At 44.1% G+C, this 18,531-nt stretch overlaps 1 protein-coding gene across 1 annotated transcript in view; it reads left to right on the top strand.

The window, feature by feature from the left end:
* UST (uronyl 2-sulfotransferase) overlaps positions 1-18,531 on the top strand; it is a 176,525-nt gene that overhangs the window by 74,178 nt on the left and 83,816 nt on the right. Inside the window, exon 3 of the mRNA XM_068152247.1 lies at positions 10,655-10,810. Coding sequence (XP_068008348.1) covers positions 10,655-10,810 — 156 coding nt within the window. The remainder of the gene's footprint in view (positions 1-10,654; positions 10,811-18,531) is intronic.

The raw sequence follows: 18,531 nt of genomic DNA, 5'->3' as shown, positions 1-18,531 counted from the left end.
TACTGTCTCCTCAGGCGGAATCCTAAAACCCTTTATCTCAATTGGGAGAGTGGTGGAGGTAACATTCCTGTATCTCACTGGCCATAACAAATTAATACATTTTCCATACCATAATTTAACTCTATACATAACCCACATATAAATTGTCCGCACCAAATATTTACCCAGGTAATCCAAAATCAAACCCAAACAATACCTGTAAATCAGAGCCCCAAAAATTGAAAAGAATAATCGCTCCACAAACCACAATACCTTCATGTTTGCTAATTCAGCTAGAAAACACTAAATCAATCAAATAATAAATTAAACTAATTATCTGCCCCACGTTGGGCGCCAATAAAAAAAAATGTGGTGGGTGGAAGGGTAAGGCCGAGAAGCCTCCTCCCTTCCCCCTTTGTAAAGTAAAAGGGAAAAAAAAATTGAAGGGAAAAGAAAAAAAAACACTCGCAAGCTGAATTAGCAAAGCAGTGGAGCTATATTTACAAAGCGATGTAGGGTTTGCAGGGGATTATTTACAAATTTACAATATCTACAATATATACAAAGATATACAACAGAGTAACACAGAAATGAGAGTGCCCCCCTCGGCAGAGAGGGGTCCCCCACCTCCGCTCTCCCCTCTCTTCCCCCTCCCTTTCCCCAGAATGGGATAGAAAGAGAAAGAGAAGAGATGAAAAAAAAGTTAGAAGCGGTTTGTGTTAATTGGAAGGGAGTTAGTATACAGGCCTGTTATCTGGTTTTCAAGGCCGAGGCGTTGGCAGAAAGCCCAGGACAGAAAGCTGTTGCCTGAAGAAGAGGCGGAAGCAAGACTGACTGAGAAGTGCTGGAAATGTCCAGTATAGTCCCAGCTCAGAAGTGCTTCCTCCCACTCATCCAATGAAATTAGTTTAGACTATTCCTTCCGTTTACCAACTTCCGTCCACCATATTCTCTTTCTTAAGGGGGCAACGTCAACCGGCCACACAAAGTTTTGAAAACTTCATCTTTGACCTTTTCTTTGTAATTTTCCCCATGTTGCTGTTGACATTACCAGTTTTAATTTGCTGTATGTATAGCTGTAGTACCTTCTAATAGGACCTGATCTGAGACGTAACAGGAAGACTGAACTGTGCTTTGGACCGAGCTCTTTTTAGATTTGTAAGGACGCAGTACTTCACAGAAAAATTATTGGAAATTTTGATATTGAGTCTACAGATTTCTTTTGTGGGGCATATTAGTAACCATTAGCTTTGGACATTTCACAGTAATACTTTCCTTTCATCTTAATAAGTTCCAGAGCTGTGTCTACAACCAATCTGCTTTTGCTGCTTCTGCTCCATGCTTATGTTTTCAATTTAGGATGGTACATAGGGATGTCAAATTATTAGAGAACACATTTTAACTTACTCTTCCAAGTATGTCAGCTGCCAAACAGATTAAAAGCATTGTTTGTGGGTAGGCTGGTGGGGGGAAGTCATCCTTTTTCAATTAAATTAGTTATTAATGAAAATGCAACAACAGAATCTTTTCATTCTTCTTCTGCCTTATTTTCAGTACTCCAGTGCAGCTCTGTGACCTTCAAACATTGCAAACAAACTTTGCTCTTCCTTTTCTTTTAGATTTTTGTGTATTTTCAGTGACCCATAGAGAAGGCCATGCCATTTGGTCTACCTTAGAGTTGTTTAATTCCAAAAGCTTGTCTCTGTCTACTGTTACTACACTCTATAGGCAGATGTTGACATAACCAGACCTATGTGGTGTAGCCAGGGATGAAGGAAGTTAACTAGTAATTTACTTTTTCTTTTTAATATTTTGATCATGTTTCCTGCTGACATATCTTTGTGTTTTCAATTCTTTGTCATGATTGCTTGAAAAGCAAGTAAGAATAAGTTGGTATTTGTTTGGAATGAGATTTTGTGCAGTTAGGTTTGGAATATGTTATCTCATAATAGTGTTAGAGTTTGTCTTTAAATAGGCCATGGTAGGCTTGTGAGAAACCTCAATTAAAAGGAGGTATCCAATGGATCTAAGAAGATCTAAAAGGTGGTGAGTGAATTATCTGGTCTGTCTTTGAAATTCATAATATGAGAGTGGATATTTATAGAATCATATTTTCTGGAAATGGTAAAAGATGACCTAAAAATGGGGAATGTGTGGTGGATAAGAAATTCTTCAGACGATAGGCAAGGATTTGCCTTCTAACATTCCAGATGCAATCTCTGGAAGCACCGGAGGAGAGATACTGAATAGAAGTGGACTGTGATAACATGTTTGCAGGTGTCTAACAGGCATTTTCCACCACTCATGAGCCAAATGGGCCATTGCTTTGATGCAGAATGACATTTTTGAAACTCTTACAAGTCTGTCTCAGTTGGACTAGAAAAAAAATTGAGAAGTTGCACTGGTGATGCTATATAGATTTGTGTGACATTAGTGTGACATTAGCAGACATTTCATTGCTTTCATGATCACACCGATTTTGTCTGTGTTGGTTGGCCTCGTTCACCTAATAAACATGGACTGATATCTGACCACAGATTAGTACTTGCTCAGAAAGGAGAAGCCAGTTCTGCCACACACTTCTGGCCCCTCTCATGAGTAAGGACAGGAGTCACTTGTGGAAGTTGTGAAGGTAATGGATTGACTTCTGGGAACATGTATTTCCAATGAGTTATTTGTCTGGACAAATTGTACCTGGGCAAATGGGCAAAATTATACTTGCTCAGTAAAAGTGGAATGACTTAGGCCTTTGGGTGGATTCCTGAATTGTTGACATTCCAAGCAATTGTTCAGGCTATTTATTTATTTAATTACAAAGGTTTGCTTGGAAACAAAGCCAGCACTGAAGATGGAAGTGTGAGCTTCTGTCTTTGGCTGAGAAGTGGCTCCCCTGTTGAGACTGGTAGATCTGTCTTGCAGAAGACCTACTTGACAGTCATCCATAACACAAATTCATTTGGGGTTAAACTTGCTTTTTCTTCTCCTTGATTTCTTTTGCAGTGGTTCAGAACATCATCTTTAGCTATGGAACAAAAAAAAAAAATTAAAAAACCTTCATTTGAACTGACAACTAAATTGTTACAAAACTTTCCACACCATCAGGGAGAGCTGTTCTAATTGTACTGCGGGCTTTAAGTTTTCGTTGCTGTGGGTACTAATTCTGAACAGACTGAAAGAGTTGGGGCTGTTCAGTCTGGAGAAAAGAAGGCTCCGAGGTGACCTAATTGTGGCCTTCCAATATCTGAAGGGGGGGGGCTTACAAGAAGGCTGGGGAGGGACTTCTCAGGATATCAGGTAGTGATAGGACTAGGGGGGAATGGAATGAAGCTGGAGATGGGGAGATTCAAGCTGGACGTGAGGAAGAAATTCTTCACTATGAGAGTGGTGAAGCCCTGGCATGGGTTGTCCAGGAGAGGTGATTGAGGCCCTGTCCCTGGAGGTGTTTAAGACCAGGCTGGATGAGGCTCTGGCCAGCTTGATGTAGTGTGGGGTGTCCCTGCCCATGGCAAGGCGGTTGGAACTAAGTGATCCTTGTGGTCCCTTCCAAACCTGACTGATTCTATGATTCTATAATTCCAAAGTGAATTGTGTGTTTGGATTGTTTCTATTACTTCTGGGCTTTGATGCAGTGCTTGATAAAGTCACTGTAATTATTTTGTAGTTGTGTATATTGTTACATGAGTATCATGTTGTGGGAACATCACCAGAGCAGTTAGTCAGTCCGCTTGATACATACCGTCACTGTAAAATAAAATGTAATCTAATTAGTGTTTTGTAAACCTCCAACTGCTGTTTTTGTATCATGTTTCTTCTAATATAATAGGAGCCTTCAAGTGCCTCCTCTGCCACCTGCTTTTACATCATCTGAGTCTATTGTAAGTATTGTGAGGTGGTAAAGTAAGAAGTTACTCTTTGAAAAAGTGTAGAGTCTTGCATTTCTGTGTCTGCCTGATACAAACTCAGGTTCCTGGAAGAAGTATTTTGTTTTCTGAGAAATTACTTAGACATGTTCTAAAATGTAGTAAGCAGGTTTGCAGCACCCTAAGGGAACTGGTCACATTAAACAAACACTCACTTATGTACCAAAAGCCTGTGTATTGCGTGACTTCCTGTACCAGGCACGCCCTTTGGTGCATTTAGGTGTGGAATGGTGGCATAAGCAGATGAAACAAGTAAAGCTTGAGCAGTGCATCCCTAAATGTAGCCATATTCAGCAGCGATGCAAGTGAAGTTTTGATGGCTGTTAATGGCTGTGTCCTGAAGTGAGCTTTGAGCTGTAGCATTTATCTTGAATCTTGTCCCATTTTGCCTAAGTGCATTCAGATATTTACTGAATCGAGGCACTGATCTCTTTACCTCCTTTAAACTAAACAGTTATCTGAAAAGAATATCCCTTTATTTCAGTAATTTCTATCTGCAGTATTTGCTTATAGTTTCTTTTTGGAGGTTGCCATGGTTATCATCTGTGTTCAGAACAGAATCGTGTGTAGGAAGGTGATTTTCAGAAACAAAGATGAGAACTGGCCAAACTTTGTAGCAACTGTCAATTGGGTATTTATTATTTTTTAGCTGGTAAAATTGTTTGCACTTATCATAGAGACTTTACAAAAAACATCTTTAATTTTGTTTAATTAAAAAAAAGAATTATATTAAGAGTTACCTGAAGTTACTGGTTAATCAAGTCAGGATTTAATTAGGACTTGAATGTAATCTGGGTGCAGCAAGATTCTACTTGAAATAAATGAAGCACCAATGAAGAAAAAGATTTGTTTGCTATATGACAAAGTACAACTCTGCTATGAAAATCAAGGCAGTTAGTAATTGTGAAGCATTTATAGAAGTTTTCGTAGCACTGAAAACTCTCATCATTTATCACATTTGCAGCATACTAGTCAAACACATGCTGTGTGTGCTCTTGCTCCTTCACTGGCACTTGTCAGCATCTACTTAGCATTTCTTTTGAACACTTTCACATACTTGCACAGCAGAGCATGCCAGAAGTCTGTCTTGAGCAGAGGAGAAACTCCCATTCCACAAGTTCTGTTGTTGTTGTGTTCTTAGTGCTGTAGGGTGGTGGCAAATACTGATGGTTTTTGTTACGTAAGAAGCAAATCAATAAGGGGAAAATCCAAATTATGGCTCATGTGTGTGCCTGCATAAGTGTCGTAGTTTGGGCTGGCTGCCCTCTGCTACAGGGGTGTTTCCTGTGTCCAGAAGTCCAGCCCAGTGGGTGGACACAGGAAATTAGGTTATTTCCTACCATGATCCCTTGCACCACTATAAGTCTCATGGCGGGGTCTGGTACTTCCTCTTTCCTTCCTCCTCGCCACCTGGTAATTGGGGGGGGAGATCTCCCGGCCATGGGCCTGGTTAGGCCCAAGGCCACGGGGGGATGGGCAGTCTCAGATCTGGCCAGCTGAGACTAGCCTAGCGGGGGGGGGGGGGGGGGGGGGGGGAAGGAGGAGCCCTGGGGGTTTGGGTGCACCCCCAGGTGGGGATGGGATTTCTCTGGGTCTGTTTTGGGTCTCTCTTTCTCGTCACTGTATTTCTAGTTTTTTTTCTGCACGCACTCACCGTTCTATTTAAACTTTTCATCACCTTTTCAATCCGTTTGTTTGAGTCATTATTTCTGCGCGTGGTGGGGAGGGGGTCTGCCCCAACCCATTACAATTAGAAAAACATTCATGATGGTATCCTTGGTGTTATAATTGACGTAACAAAGTGTGTTCACAGATTAACTTTTCAAACGTCATAGCAGTTGTTTTGGTAAAGGTTAATGTAATGAGTTTGTGTGGTTTGTGATTTTGGTAGTGAGGTCAGGGGTGTGGCTAAAGGGGTGGCTCTGTAAGAACATGCTAGAAGCTTCTCCTATGTTGATAAAACCAGTGCCAGCTGGCTACAAGACAGACACACTGCTTGGCTAGGGCCAAGCCAATCAGAAACTGTGGTAGTGCCTCTGCTTAAGAAGTGAAAAAAGAATGCTGCACAACAGCGAATTCAGCCACAGGCAAGAGTGAGAATGTGTGAGAGAAACAGCCCTGCAGACAGCAATGTCAGTGAAGCAGTAAGGGAAGGAGTTGTTCCAGGCACCAGAGATTGCCCTGTAACCCACAGTGAAGACTGTGGTGAGGCAGGCTGTTCCCCTGCAGCCCATGGATGTTAATAGTGAAGCAGATAGTGACTGACAGCCCATGGAGCAGGTAGATGCACCTCAAGAAGGCTGTGATGCTGTGGGAAGTCCATGCTAGACAGGCTCCTGACATAACCTGTGGGGAGGAGCCCGTGCTGGAGCAGGTTTCCTGGCAAGACTTGTGAACCTGTAGGGGACCCACACTGGAGCACTGTGCTCCTAAAGGACTACCACCCATAGGAGGGACCCATGCTGGAGCAGTTCATGAAAAGCTGCAGCCTGTGAGAAGGACTCACATTGGGAAAGTTCATGGAGGACTTTCTCCTGTGGGAGAGACCCTACACTAGAGCAGGTGGAGAGTGTGAGGAGTCCTTCCCCTTAGAAGGAAGGGGTCATGAAGTGACCACACTTGACATTCCATATCCCTCTGTGCTGCTAAGATGAAGGAGACAGAGAAAATTGGCAGTGAAGGTATGCTTCGTGATAAGGGAGAGGTGAGGGAAGTTGGGTTTTAAGATTTGGTTTTATTTCTCATTACCCTACTCTGATTTAATCAGTAATAATCTAATTTCCCCAAGGTGACTCTGTTTTACTCATGACCATATCTGGTGAGTAATTTCTCCCTGTCTTTATCTCAACCCATGAGTCTTTCATCTATTTTCTTTCCCCTGTCCAGATGAGGAGGGGGAGTGATAGAGCAGCTTTAATGAGCACCTGGTATGCAGCTAGGGTCAACCTACCACAGTCAGCTGCAGATGTAGCATAGAGATGTTAAATTCATCACCTTTGGAGTTCTCTAATCATTGAGGATGAGATTCTGCATTTCATAGGAAGCAAGGCATCTGAAGGAAAAATGGATAAAGAATAAGGGGACTAGGTTTCTTATAGAAAACTTAATACAAACATTACAAAATATTAAGACTTGATGTGTTATGTGGGTTTTGTGTGAACTGGGGAAGGCCCCCGTTTGCTTGCTGAATCTCAGTGTATGTGATGTGCTGAAACTTGGAGAATTTAACCAAATACCTTCCCCGGGTAATTTGGAGAATGACAGCTTCTGTGTTTGCTTTGCAGCGATGAACATGCTAAATACTGAAACCAGTAACAATAGTAGTGTTCTTTTGGCTATGAAGTGTGACTCTGATAGCAAAGTGCCTGTATGTTCTCATTAAAAATAAGGAAATCCAGATTTTTTATTTTATTTTGGTTTACTCTTTGACAGTAATCTGAAGAGATTGCCTGAGCCTAATATATCCCTAATGAAAATGTATTAGCTGTTCAAATACTGTGAGACATTCCAGAAGACTGTATGCCTCATCTGACTGCTTTTATGTTAGAAACCTTTTAGTGGGAGTATGTGGCTGCATCAACCCCAGAAATAACTATAGGTTCAGACACACCATCACTTTGGCACATGAGCCATTCACTGTGCTGAACACATCTTCCTTGGAAACAGATTAGAGGCCCCATGTGGGGAAACATTTTGTGCCCATCATCGTAATAGAAAAAGAGCATTCCATAAATAAGTGTAATATATGCCCCTCTGGATGAATCTGGGATCTCCTAACTATGTTAGCCAATTTAAACACTTGAAAGCAACTGCCTCTTGGACTATATTATCAGATGCTGCTGCCATACAGCAAATACTCAGTACAATAGTGTGACTTTACAGTTCCTTTGAAAGAACAGCTGTTGGATATCATCCAGGAACAAAACAAGGCTGCATCCAATGTACTTCTAAGACCATGAATTGCTACTCATTTGTTCTGGTTTCCCAGGGAGGAGAGCATGGTGCAAGACTTAGCATGGGCTGAAGACTGGAGGTAGCCTCTGGAACTCCTTGGTACTCATGGGTGGCTTCAATCACCCTGATACTTGCTGGAAAGCCCACACTGCTAGGCATATTCAGTCCAAAAGGCTCTTGCAGCGTGTTGGTGATAATTTCTTGACCTAGGTAGTGGAGGAACCAACAAGGAGAGGTATACTGCTGGACTTTGTATTAACTAATAAAGAAGGACTGTTTGGGGACATTAAGGTCAGGAACAGCTTTGGCAACGGTGATCATGACATGGTGAAGTTCAGTGTTATACAGGGTAGAAGCAAAGCAGTAAGTAGGATCACAACCCTGGCAAACTTTGTACTCTTTGAAGATCTGCTTGCAGGAATCCCACAGGCTGAGTCTGGAAGGTAAAGGAATCTGAGGAAGTTCATAAATTTGTTATTGCCATTTCCTCTGAGCCCAAGATAGGTGTGTTCCCTTGAGTAAAAAATGGGGTATAAGTGCCAGGAGACCTGCATGGGTTAGCAAGGAGCTCCTGAAGGAAATCTCATGGAAGAAAGAAACTTACAGTTCATGGAAGAAGGGACTTGTTACTTGGAAGAACTATAGAGTAGTTGCCAGGGCATGTAGGAAGGCAACAAGGAAGGCAACAAGGAAGGCTAAAGCCCACTTGGAATGAAAAGTGGCAAAAAGAGAACAAGAAGGGCTTCTTCAAACATATCAGTAGGAAAAGGAAGAATAGGTTAAGTGTGGGCCCACTGTTGAATGAGGAGGCAGCCCTGATAACTGAGGATGCAGAGAGGGCAGAGTTGCTGAATGCCTTCTTTGCTTCAGTCTTTACTCCTAAGACCAGCCCCTGTGAACTCCAGAACCTGACTGAAGGAGAAAAAACCTGGAGGAGGGAAGACTCTCCACTAGCCAATGAAGACTACAAGCTACAGACCAGTGAGCCTCATCTCCATCCCTGGAAAAATGATGGAGCAGCTCATCCTGGAAGTCTTCTCTAGGCATTTGGATGAGATGATGATGATCAGGAGCAGTCAGCATGGATTTACCAAGGGGAAATCCTGCTTGACTAACCTGATAGCCTTCTGTGCTGTTGTAACTGAATGGGTAGATGCAGGGAGACCAGTGGATGTAGTCTACCCTGGCCTTAGTAAGGCTTTTGACACTGTCTCCCATAACATCCTTGTGAGTAAGCTCAGGAAGTGTGGACAGAGACACAAACAGTGAGATGGATTAGCTACTGGCTACACAATAGCATGCAAAGTGTAGGGGTCTATGGTGCCAAGTCCAGCTGGAGAGCTGTAACTAGTGGAATCCTCCAGCAATCAGTGCTGGCTCTGGTCCTATTCAATATCTGCATCAGTGATATTGATGGTGGGGCAGACAGACTGTCAGAGTGTCTGCTCAGCAAGTTTGGTGATAATCCCAAACTGGGCAGTTTGGCTGATACACCTGAAGGCTGTGCAGCCTTTCAGTGAGACCTGGACAGACTGAGAGCTGGGCAAAGAGGAACCTAATGAGGTTCAACAAGGATAAATGCAGAGTCCTTCATTTGGGAAGGAATAATGAACAGGACCAGTACAGATTAGGAGGTGATCTGCTGGAGAGCAGCCCCATGGAGAAGAACCTGGGTGTCCTGGTGGATAACAAGTTCTGCATGGAACAGCAATGTGCCCTTGTGGCCAAGAAGGCAAATAGTATCCTGGGGTGCATTAAGAAGAGTGTGTCCAGCAGATCAACGGAGGTTCTCCTCCCCCTCTACTCTGCCCTGGTGACTCCCCACCTGAAATACTGCATCCATTTCTGGGCTCCCTAGTTCAAGAGTGACAGGGATGTACTTGAGAGAATCCACTGGAGTGCTATAAGGATGATTAAAGGACTGGAACACAAGGCTGAGAGACCTGGGGCTGTCTAGTCTGGAGAGGAGAAAACTGAGAGGGGATCTAATGTGTTCCTGTGTGACCTGTGCTAGATTTTATGGTCTTGCTCTGGCAGGGGCATTGGACTCAGAAGATCTCAAGAGGTCCCTTCCAACCCCTAACATCCTGTGATCCCATAATCCTGAGACTGTTTGTGGTCCGTGGCTGTTCTGTTTTGAGGTTTAGTGAACATAACCTGTGCATATGTGATCAGACTGTTCCCGCTGGTCTCCAGGCTACCTGTGGTCCCTGGTGTTGTTGACTGCACAAGTACAAACCTAGCTAGTGGCATGACTTGCGATCTGAGTCTCTTTGGAAGGTTATATTTGAAGCTGAAATAGTTGATTAATTCTAGCTCTATGCAACTGCTGATTGTTTGGTTTGGTTTTTTTTTTAAGCTGAAGGCTTGCAATTCAAGCATTCCTCTTGTATTATGTCAACTTAACTTTGAGTTGCCACGCTGTAGTGCAGATTCACTTCTCTTCATTCTTTGTATGGAGGTCAGCTATAGATAACTATTTGCATTGAGGTTGCAAGCAGCAAGCTTAAGCTCATCTTTGCTAAAAGACATTAGCAGTGGCTTAGGGTTCTGGTGTAGCTACCAATCTGCACAGTTACATTAAACTGGATCATAAGAGGAAAAGCTCTGTTTGCTACCTTCTGAACCATATGTTTCTACTCTAAATGGCTTCTGGCTTGCTGGTGGAAATGAATGCTTCTGACTTAGAAATTCTGCTGTATGTATCTGTTGTCTCACAGACAAAAGGTTCTGTGATTCAGAGGTACACAGAAACAAAAACACCAATATACTGACTCAATTTTTTTTCAATCTTTATTTAGGTACTTCCCTTCCCCAGCCAGGTGGTCTATAACAGAGTTGGAAAGTGTGGAAGTCGAACTGTGGTTTTGCTTTTGAGAATTTTATCAGAGAAGCATGGATTCAATCTGGTTACATCTGACATCCATAACAAAACAAGACTGACCAAAAATGAACAGGTGAGTTGCTCCTCATCTTAGATCCTCTTTTCTTACTGTGTTTGTGAAACTGAGAAACAAAGGCATGTGTTAGCAGAAATTCTACTGTAAAGCGGTATTTATGCTTTGATCTTTCATCTGTAGTTCATGATTCATTAATAGGAGAAAGGGATAGTAGAGCCAGGAGCAACATGGTGTGAAAGTTAACCAGAGAAAGTATTTTCCAGTGAGTCAGCTCTTGAATTTAGTCAGTATAGCAGTTATTACAGCAGAGAGGCTAGGAGGGTTAGTACAAGTGGTTAGGTCCTAATATTTTCTGAGACCTGTATTACCATTTCTGTAGGGCACAACCATTTGTCATATAAGTGGGCCAGCTTGTTCAGACTTAGCTTGAGTCTCTTTAAGCAGAGCAGGTGTAAATAATAGCCAACAGGATGGGTTTCTTTGCTCACACTGTTAATTCACTTCTAGTAATTACTTGCCTCAAAAAGATGTTTCCCAATGCTGTGCTAACCCTTGCCCTTTGGCAGGAGAGCTGCTCGGGTCCGGCACTGGGACCGGCATGCTCGGGCTGAGAGGTTGCTCTATTTTGGTTTCTTTTCGGGGCAGGAGGACCTCGGCAGACAGTGAGGACTGGCAGGGTCGTCTTCTCGCGTGCCTGCTCGAGAGGGTGACGTCAGCCGCGGGAAATTTAAACAAGGCAGAGCTAAGCCACGTGATGCCATTTGGCAGGAGAGCCTTCTGGCTGGATTGCAGCAAGCAGCACATACCTGGTCAGCCAACAGAGTGCAGATGCCTCTGTGGTAGCTTGGGCAAACTATAGCCATCAGGTGGAATATATACATTTAACAACAAACAATAAAAATCCCCAAACTTAATTTCACCTGCTTGAAGTGATCCAGTCATGGTAACAACTCAGCCAAAGGCTACTAGAAAAATGGCAGGTACCCAGACAGAGCTAGCACACAAGCATGCAGGTGTCCAGGTTGCTAGCTGCAGAGAGTGCTAGAGCCTGGCACTTGGAATGGAGGGTGAAGGAGACAACGCCTGTGTGAAGTGTGACCAGGTGAATTATCTCCTCAATCTGATGGCCGAGCTAAAGGATGAAGTATCAGGACTCAGGACTATAAGCAAATGTGAAAGGGAGTTAGACATGTGGGAGCAGGCTTTACAGACCTCCCCTGTTGAGGGAGGCATCCCCGGAAACAGGGAGGAATGGATACAGGTCCCTGTTAGGAGAAACATGGGGAATCCATCTCAGCCCTCTTCGCCTCCTCCGTTGCCCTTGCACTTTAAGTATGAGGCCCTGCAGGTTGAGGGCAATGTGGATGAGAAGACAGAAGAGGAACCGTCTGAGGGGATGCCTATAGCAAATCATTCCCTGCCAACCATCAGGACTAGTGCCATAAAGAAAAAGAGGAGGGTAATTGTTGTTGGTGACTCTCTCCTGAGGGGAACAGAGTGTCCTATATGTCATCCTGACCCATCCTACAGAGTAGTCTGCTGTGTATCTGGAGCCTGGGTAAGGGACATCACCAGGATGTATATATACAGGTGGCCCTGTATATTAGGGAATCTCTTGATACCACAGAACTTGAGGTAGAGGATGAAAGGATTGAATGCCTGTGGGTTAAAATCAGAGGGAGGGCTAACAAAACTGACATCCTGGTTGGAGTCTGCTATAGACCACCCAACCAGGATGAAGAGGTAGATGAAGTATTCTATAAGCAACTGGAGGCTGTCTTAAGATCACCAGACCTTGTCCTTGTGGGCAACTTTAACCTGTCAGACATCTGCTGGGAACTTAACTCAGCAGAGAGGCAGTCCAGAAGGTTCTTAGAGTCTATGGAGGACAGCTTCTTGATGCAGCTGTTAAGTGAGCCTACCAGGGGTCAGGCCCTGCTTGATCTGCTGTTCTCAAATAGGGCTGGTGGGAGATAGGATGGTTGGAGGCTGTCTAGGATGCAGCAACCATGAGGTAGTGGAGTTTTCAATATGCAGGGAAATAAGGAGGAGCAATAACAGAACCCTTACTTTGGACTTACAGAGGGCAGACTTCAGCTTGCTCAAGCAACTAATTTGGCAAGTACCCTGGGCAGCAGTCCTTAAGAACAAAGGGGTCCAGGATGGTTGGACCTACTTCAAACAGGAGCTCTTGAAGGCACAGGAACAGACTGTGCCCACGTGCTGAAAGATGAGCCAATGGGGAAGGCGACCAGCCTGGATGGGCAAGCAGCTCTTGAAGGAATTAAGGGGGAAAAAAGAGGATGTATTGCCTTTGCAAGGGCGGGGGGGGGGGGAGGCAACTCGTGATACATTTAAGGATATTGTTAGATCATGTTGGAGAAAAATTAGAGAGGTAAAAGCCCAGTGAGAAGTTAAGCTGGCCACTGCTGTGAAAGACAGTAAAAAGCATTTTTATAAATACAATAATGCTAAAAAGAGAGGCAAGAAGAACCTCCACTCTTCATTGGACCTGGAGGGGAACATTGTAACTAAAGATGAGGAAAAGGCTGAAGTACAAAATACCTTCTTTGCCTCCATTTTCAACAGTAAGGCAGGAGGACTTCAGGATAACTGGCCTCCTGAACTGGTAGATGGGGTCAGGGAGCAGTATAGTCCCCTTGTAATCCAGGAGGAAGCAGTTAGGGACTTGCTGAGCCACCTGGCTACTCACAAGTCCATGGGACCAGATGGGATCCATCCTAGGGTATTGAAAGAGCTGGCAGATGAGCTGGCCAAGCCTCTCTCCATCATTTACCACCAGTTCTGGCTCACTGGAGAGGTCCCAGATGTCTGGAAACTGGCCAATGTGATGCCCATCCACAAGAAGGGCCGGTTGGAGGAACCTGGGAACTACAGGCCTGTCAGCCTGACCTCAGTGCCAGGCAAGATGATGGAGCATATGATCTTGAGGGCAGCCACAGCACACCTGCAGGATGGCCAAGGGATCAGGCCCAGGCAGCATGGATTTAGGAAGGGCAGGTCCTGTCCTGCCTCTCCAACCTGATCTCCTTCTATGATCAGGTGACTGCCTGGTGGGTGTGGGGAAGGCTGTGCATGTAGTCTACCTGGACTTCAGCAAGGCCTTTGACACTGTCCCCCACAACAAACTCCTGTCCAAGCTGTCAGCCTGTGGCTTGGACAGCAGCAGTCTATGCTGGGTTAGGAACTGGCTGGAGGGCTGAGCCCAGAGAGTGGTGGTGAATGGTGCCACATCCAGCTGGCAGCCAGGCACCAGTGGTGTCCCCCAGGGATCAGTGCTGGGCCCAATCCTATTCAACGTCTTTGTTGATGATCTGGATGAGGGGGTTGATTCCATCATTAGTAAGTTTGTGGACGACACCAAGTTGGGGGCAGGTGTTGATCTGTTAGAGGGCAGGAGAGCTCTGCAGAGGGACTTTGACAGGCTGGACATATGGTCAGAGTCCAACATGATGTCATTTAACAAGTCCAAGTGCCAGGTGCTGCACTTTGTCCACAACAACCCCATGCAGTGCTACAGGCTGGGGACAGAGTGGCTGGAGAGCAGCCAAACAGAAAGGGACGTGGGGCTACTGGTTGACAGCTGGCTGAACATGAGCCAGCGATGTGCCCAGGTGGCCAAGAAGGCCAATGGCATCCTGGCCTGTATCAGGAACAGTGTGGCCAGCAGGAGCAGGGAGGTCATTCTGCCCCTGTATTCAGCACTGGTTAGGCCACACCTTGAGTCCTGTGTCCAGTTCTGGGCTGCTCAATTTAATGATATTGAGACAATTGAATATGACCAGAGAAGGGCAATGAGGCTGGTGAAGGGTTTGGAGCACAAGTCCTATGAGGAGAGGCTGAGGGAGCTGGGGTTGCCTAGCTTGGAGAAGAGGAGGCTCAGGGGAGACCTTATTGCTCTCTACAACTACCTGAAGGGAGGTTGTAGCCAGGAGGGAGTTGGTCTCTTCTCCCAGGCAACCAGCACCAGAACAAGGGAATACAGTCTCAAGCTGCACCAGGAGAGGTTTAGGCTGGAGGTGAGAAGAAAGTTTTTCACAGAAAGAGTTATTTGCTGTTGGAATGGGCTGCTCAGGGAGGTGGTGGCATCACCATCCCTAAAGGTGTTCAAAAAAGGATGGGATGTGGCACTTGAAGCCATAGTTTAGTTAGTCATGAGATGCTGGGTGATAGGTTGGCGTTGGTGATCTCTGAGGTCTTTTCCAACCTTACTGATTCTGTGATTCTATGAATATGAGACACCCTTGATGCTGTCTCAGCGTCTTGCTCATCTGCCTTTTTCATGTTACCACATAAACCTCACTAAAGCAAGCAAAAACACCACATGAAACCTCTTTACATGGATACCCCTTTTATTACTCCCTTAAAGTTGTAGAGGGCATTATTGCTTTGGCATCTTTGATTCCACAAAAGATCCAGTTATTTAAATTCCATTGGATTTAAAGTTACCATGTGCTCTCTGCAAGTTTTCACTGACATCAGTAGGTATTAATGCAAGTAATACCAAACCCCTCAAACTCCAAAGTGTACAAATATTGTCACATTCCATACACACACATTGGCCACATCTGCTGTTTTGATCTGCTGATCAGGTAAATGCTGCAGTAGTTGCCTGTGTGAGTCGTAGGAACAGCAACCTGCAAACTACAAATGATGATGATCAAAATATGGACATGGACCTACTCAGGAGCATTGTGCCTTTGTATGAGCATAATGTTCTTATTTTAGATGCAGCAGTTCATTTCAAATGGAAATTTGGGAGCAGATACAACTTCTGCAGGTTCCAAAGTGGTCATCAGTGTCGCACTGGCAGCCGACTCAATCTCACGCTCAAGTTCAGGACTCAAGTTCAGCCCAAGACAGGAAGCTGGCCAGGGCTACTATGCCAGACCTAAGGCTTTCATGCACGGATGGGTGCAGTACCCTGGTGAAAAGCTGTGAGGGAGGCCTCTGTCACCCTATTAACCCTGACTGTTGCTGAGGGGAAGAACCCTGGGCTGCAGCTACCAAGACATCCCTCTGTGTACTCCACTGGCAGCCCTGCAGAGCCTGGGGACTTCACAAAGTGATCCCATCAGCTTGGGGTGAAGCTATCCTGTGGTACAGAGCTTGCCTGCTTAGGTTTATTCCTTAACAGTTGGATATGCGTTAGGGGATTTCTGTGGGTCTGACTGCTTTTGTTTTTTGGGTTGTTTCGGTTTTGTTTTGACTTTTTCCTTCACCAAGTTTCATTGCTGATGGGAGACCTTTCAGATATGAATAATCACCAACTTTCATCCTCATAGTCTACTTCATTTCAGTTCTGTTCTGCTTTTCTCTGGTAGGTGGATTGTCCTATGTTAAAAATGATACAACATGGCAACTCAACAGTCTTCTGTGCTTTAGTCCAGCACAGAATCCAGAGAGGCCCAGACTTGGTTTTGATGCAAGCAGTACACTGACAGAGTATAAATATCTGCATTACTCTTTGCACTCCAGAAGGTGTTAGGTTAACTAGACAGTGAATGTGCTGGAACATTGATGATGCTGGATGCATTGCTACAAAGCTTATTATTTGCTCTGTAGATGGCCGAACAATAAATGAGTCTCTTTGTTTTAATTTATGGCTTATTTATGTACTTAAAATAGGTTCATAATTTAATGAATACCCTTTCCCAAAAGTGTCTTCTATTGCCAGGAAACGTGCCTGGAGACAGTAACTGTTCTGTTGTTCGGGGTATTTTTAGTTGCCCTCTCATTTTGAGCAGAACATGAACAAATAGATTATTTCCCTGATCCCAGGCTCCAGGCATTGGAACAAGAGGAGGGATTGCTGGGCTGGGTTGTAGGCTTCCATCATGAGCATGAGATTCTTGCTTGTCTTTTTTACTTCTGTTATTTGTCTGTTCTGTGTTTGGCTAAAGACTTTTCTACAAATATTTAGCCTTCTGTTGTTAAGCATGTAGATGTGCTTAATGACCATGGAGACTGAACATAACTAGAATCCATATTCTTGTTGCCTTTTCCAGTCTCCTTCCTACTAAGAAATTTTCCCAAGTTACATGTACCTGCCAGCAATTTGAAGTGCAGCCTTCGAACATCTCTGGGCATAAGGAAGTGAGTTCTGGAAAGAAATGGCTTACCATTTGCTACAATGTCCCCAAGTAAATTAAATACAGAAAGTAATATGAGTCTAACTAATGTGGCTTTAAAATGATACATAGACTGTTGCGATATTAATTCTTCCTCTTCTCTGACTTCCTCCCCATGAGTTTTTTCATTGAGAGAAGTAAGAGTGAGGATGTTTTTAGATATACAAATCGCAGTCACACAGAGGAGTAATTAGTAGTTTATCCTTGTATCATTTCCTTCTACCACCCAGCCTTACAGCAATGCAGCCAACTTTATATATAATTCCAGTTCAACACGCTAAAAATCCATCACTAATTTTTCTTAAATGCTTTTAGAGAGAGAAAATTGATCATAGCTGGGAGCTGAAGAAATTCTTGAAACCATTCCAAATTTCTGATAACTCAAAATGAAGATCTAGTCTCATTCCATGAGTTTTTATGGAAATGAATACCTAGATGAAAGTGATACAACAAATACCTGTAGATACTTGTGCCTCCTGGATCCTGTGTGCTTTCAGTAGAGACTGAAAACAGTAGAAAAAGGTAAAGAGCTCACAAGAAAGATAGATCCAGGGTTTTTTTGTCTTATTTGAATCAATGCTAGTGAAGATCATAGTGTCATCCAGCTGACCTCACTTGGAAAATCCTAGGTGCCTCACTATTTCTATTAATTTTGTCCTCAAATTCTCCCAGTGAAATACATCAGCTTAAAAGAGAATTGTAACATTTTTACTGTTGTCTGAGTGTGATTATTATTTGATTATTTTTGTTCCCGGTGGAATTTACCTCTTGCAAATATCGAACCAAATGGGATTTGAGTGGTCAGTACAGTGGGCTGTCTGGTTCCAGAAGAGGGCAGGAAGGTGTCCTCTCCCACAAGCCTGAGTTGAGTTTTTGTGGAGGAACAATGCTGTAGCTGGAGCAAAGCCATCCTCCACGTTTCTTCCCTTTCGGGGAGGGCGGCATCCAGTCTCTCTCAGAATCATTTTACTGTGCCATCTGCTGGATCGCTGTTTACAATGCAGCAACAGCTGAGTATAAATATATAGATGTTACACAGATGAACCACCATTGTGGTTTGATTTCTTTAGTATGGCCAACTGAGATCCCACAGTGGTAATGTAGGACAGAAGTTTTCTTGCTCAGGTGGGCTTTAAGATTCAAAATAGCTTGTGATGCATAGGATTGCCTCTGCTGGCACATTTGGTCTTCAAAGGTCCTGTTCAGAAGTCAGTGCTGAAAATCAATTTTGAAGAAAAAATTAGAATAAAAGCTTAAGCAAGGAGTCACAGTGGTTGAAAAATGTACAGGGCATTTAGGCTAAAGACACTGTTCCTTACAGTTAATTGGTGTTTGAGGGGGAAGGGTGGAATAACAGCAAATGTGTGTTTGTCAGATCACAGAGGTCTTCACAAGGGCTTGTGGTGGTTTTGTGTCTCTGCAGACTCCTGCCATGCAGTGTGCATGCTCCCTTTTCCTTGATGCATGCAGGGCACCCATTGCTTTTGGTTAAGTTTTGTCTAGCAGTCAAGCTGACATGTCTGGGCCACACTGTGGACTCCACTTGTAGATGTGGGCCTGGGGTGCCACTGGGGTGCCTCTCCTCACACGCTCTTTGAGTCCTGGCATTTCCTTCTCCCTGGATCC

This window comes from Melanerpes formicivorus, unplaced genomic scaffold (assembly GCF_026170545.1).
Source record: "Melanerpes formicivorus ecotype bairdi unplaced genomic scaffold, bMelFor1.0.p_v2 SCAF_2, whole genome shotgun sequence".
NCBI classification, from domain to species: domain Eukaryota; kingdom Metazoa; phylum Chordata; class Aves; order Piciformes; family Picidae; genus Melanerpes; species Melanerpes formicivorus.
The sequence above is the reverse complement of the archived record's forward strand: the minus strand, read 5'-3'. Positions and strand labels throughout refer to the sequence as shown.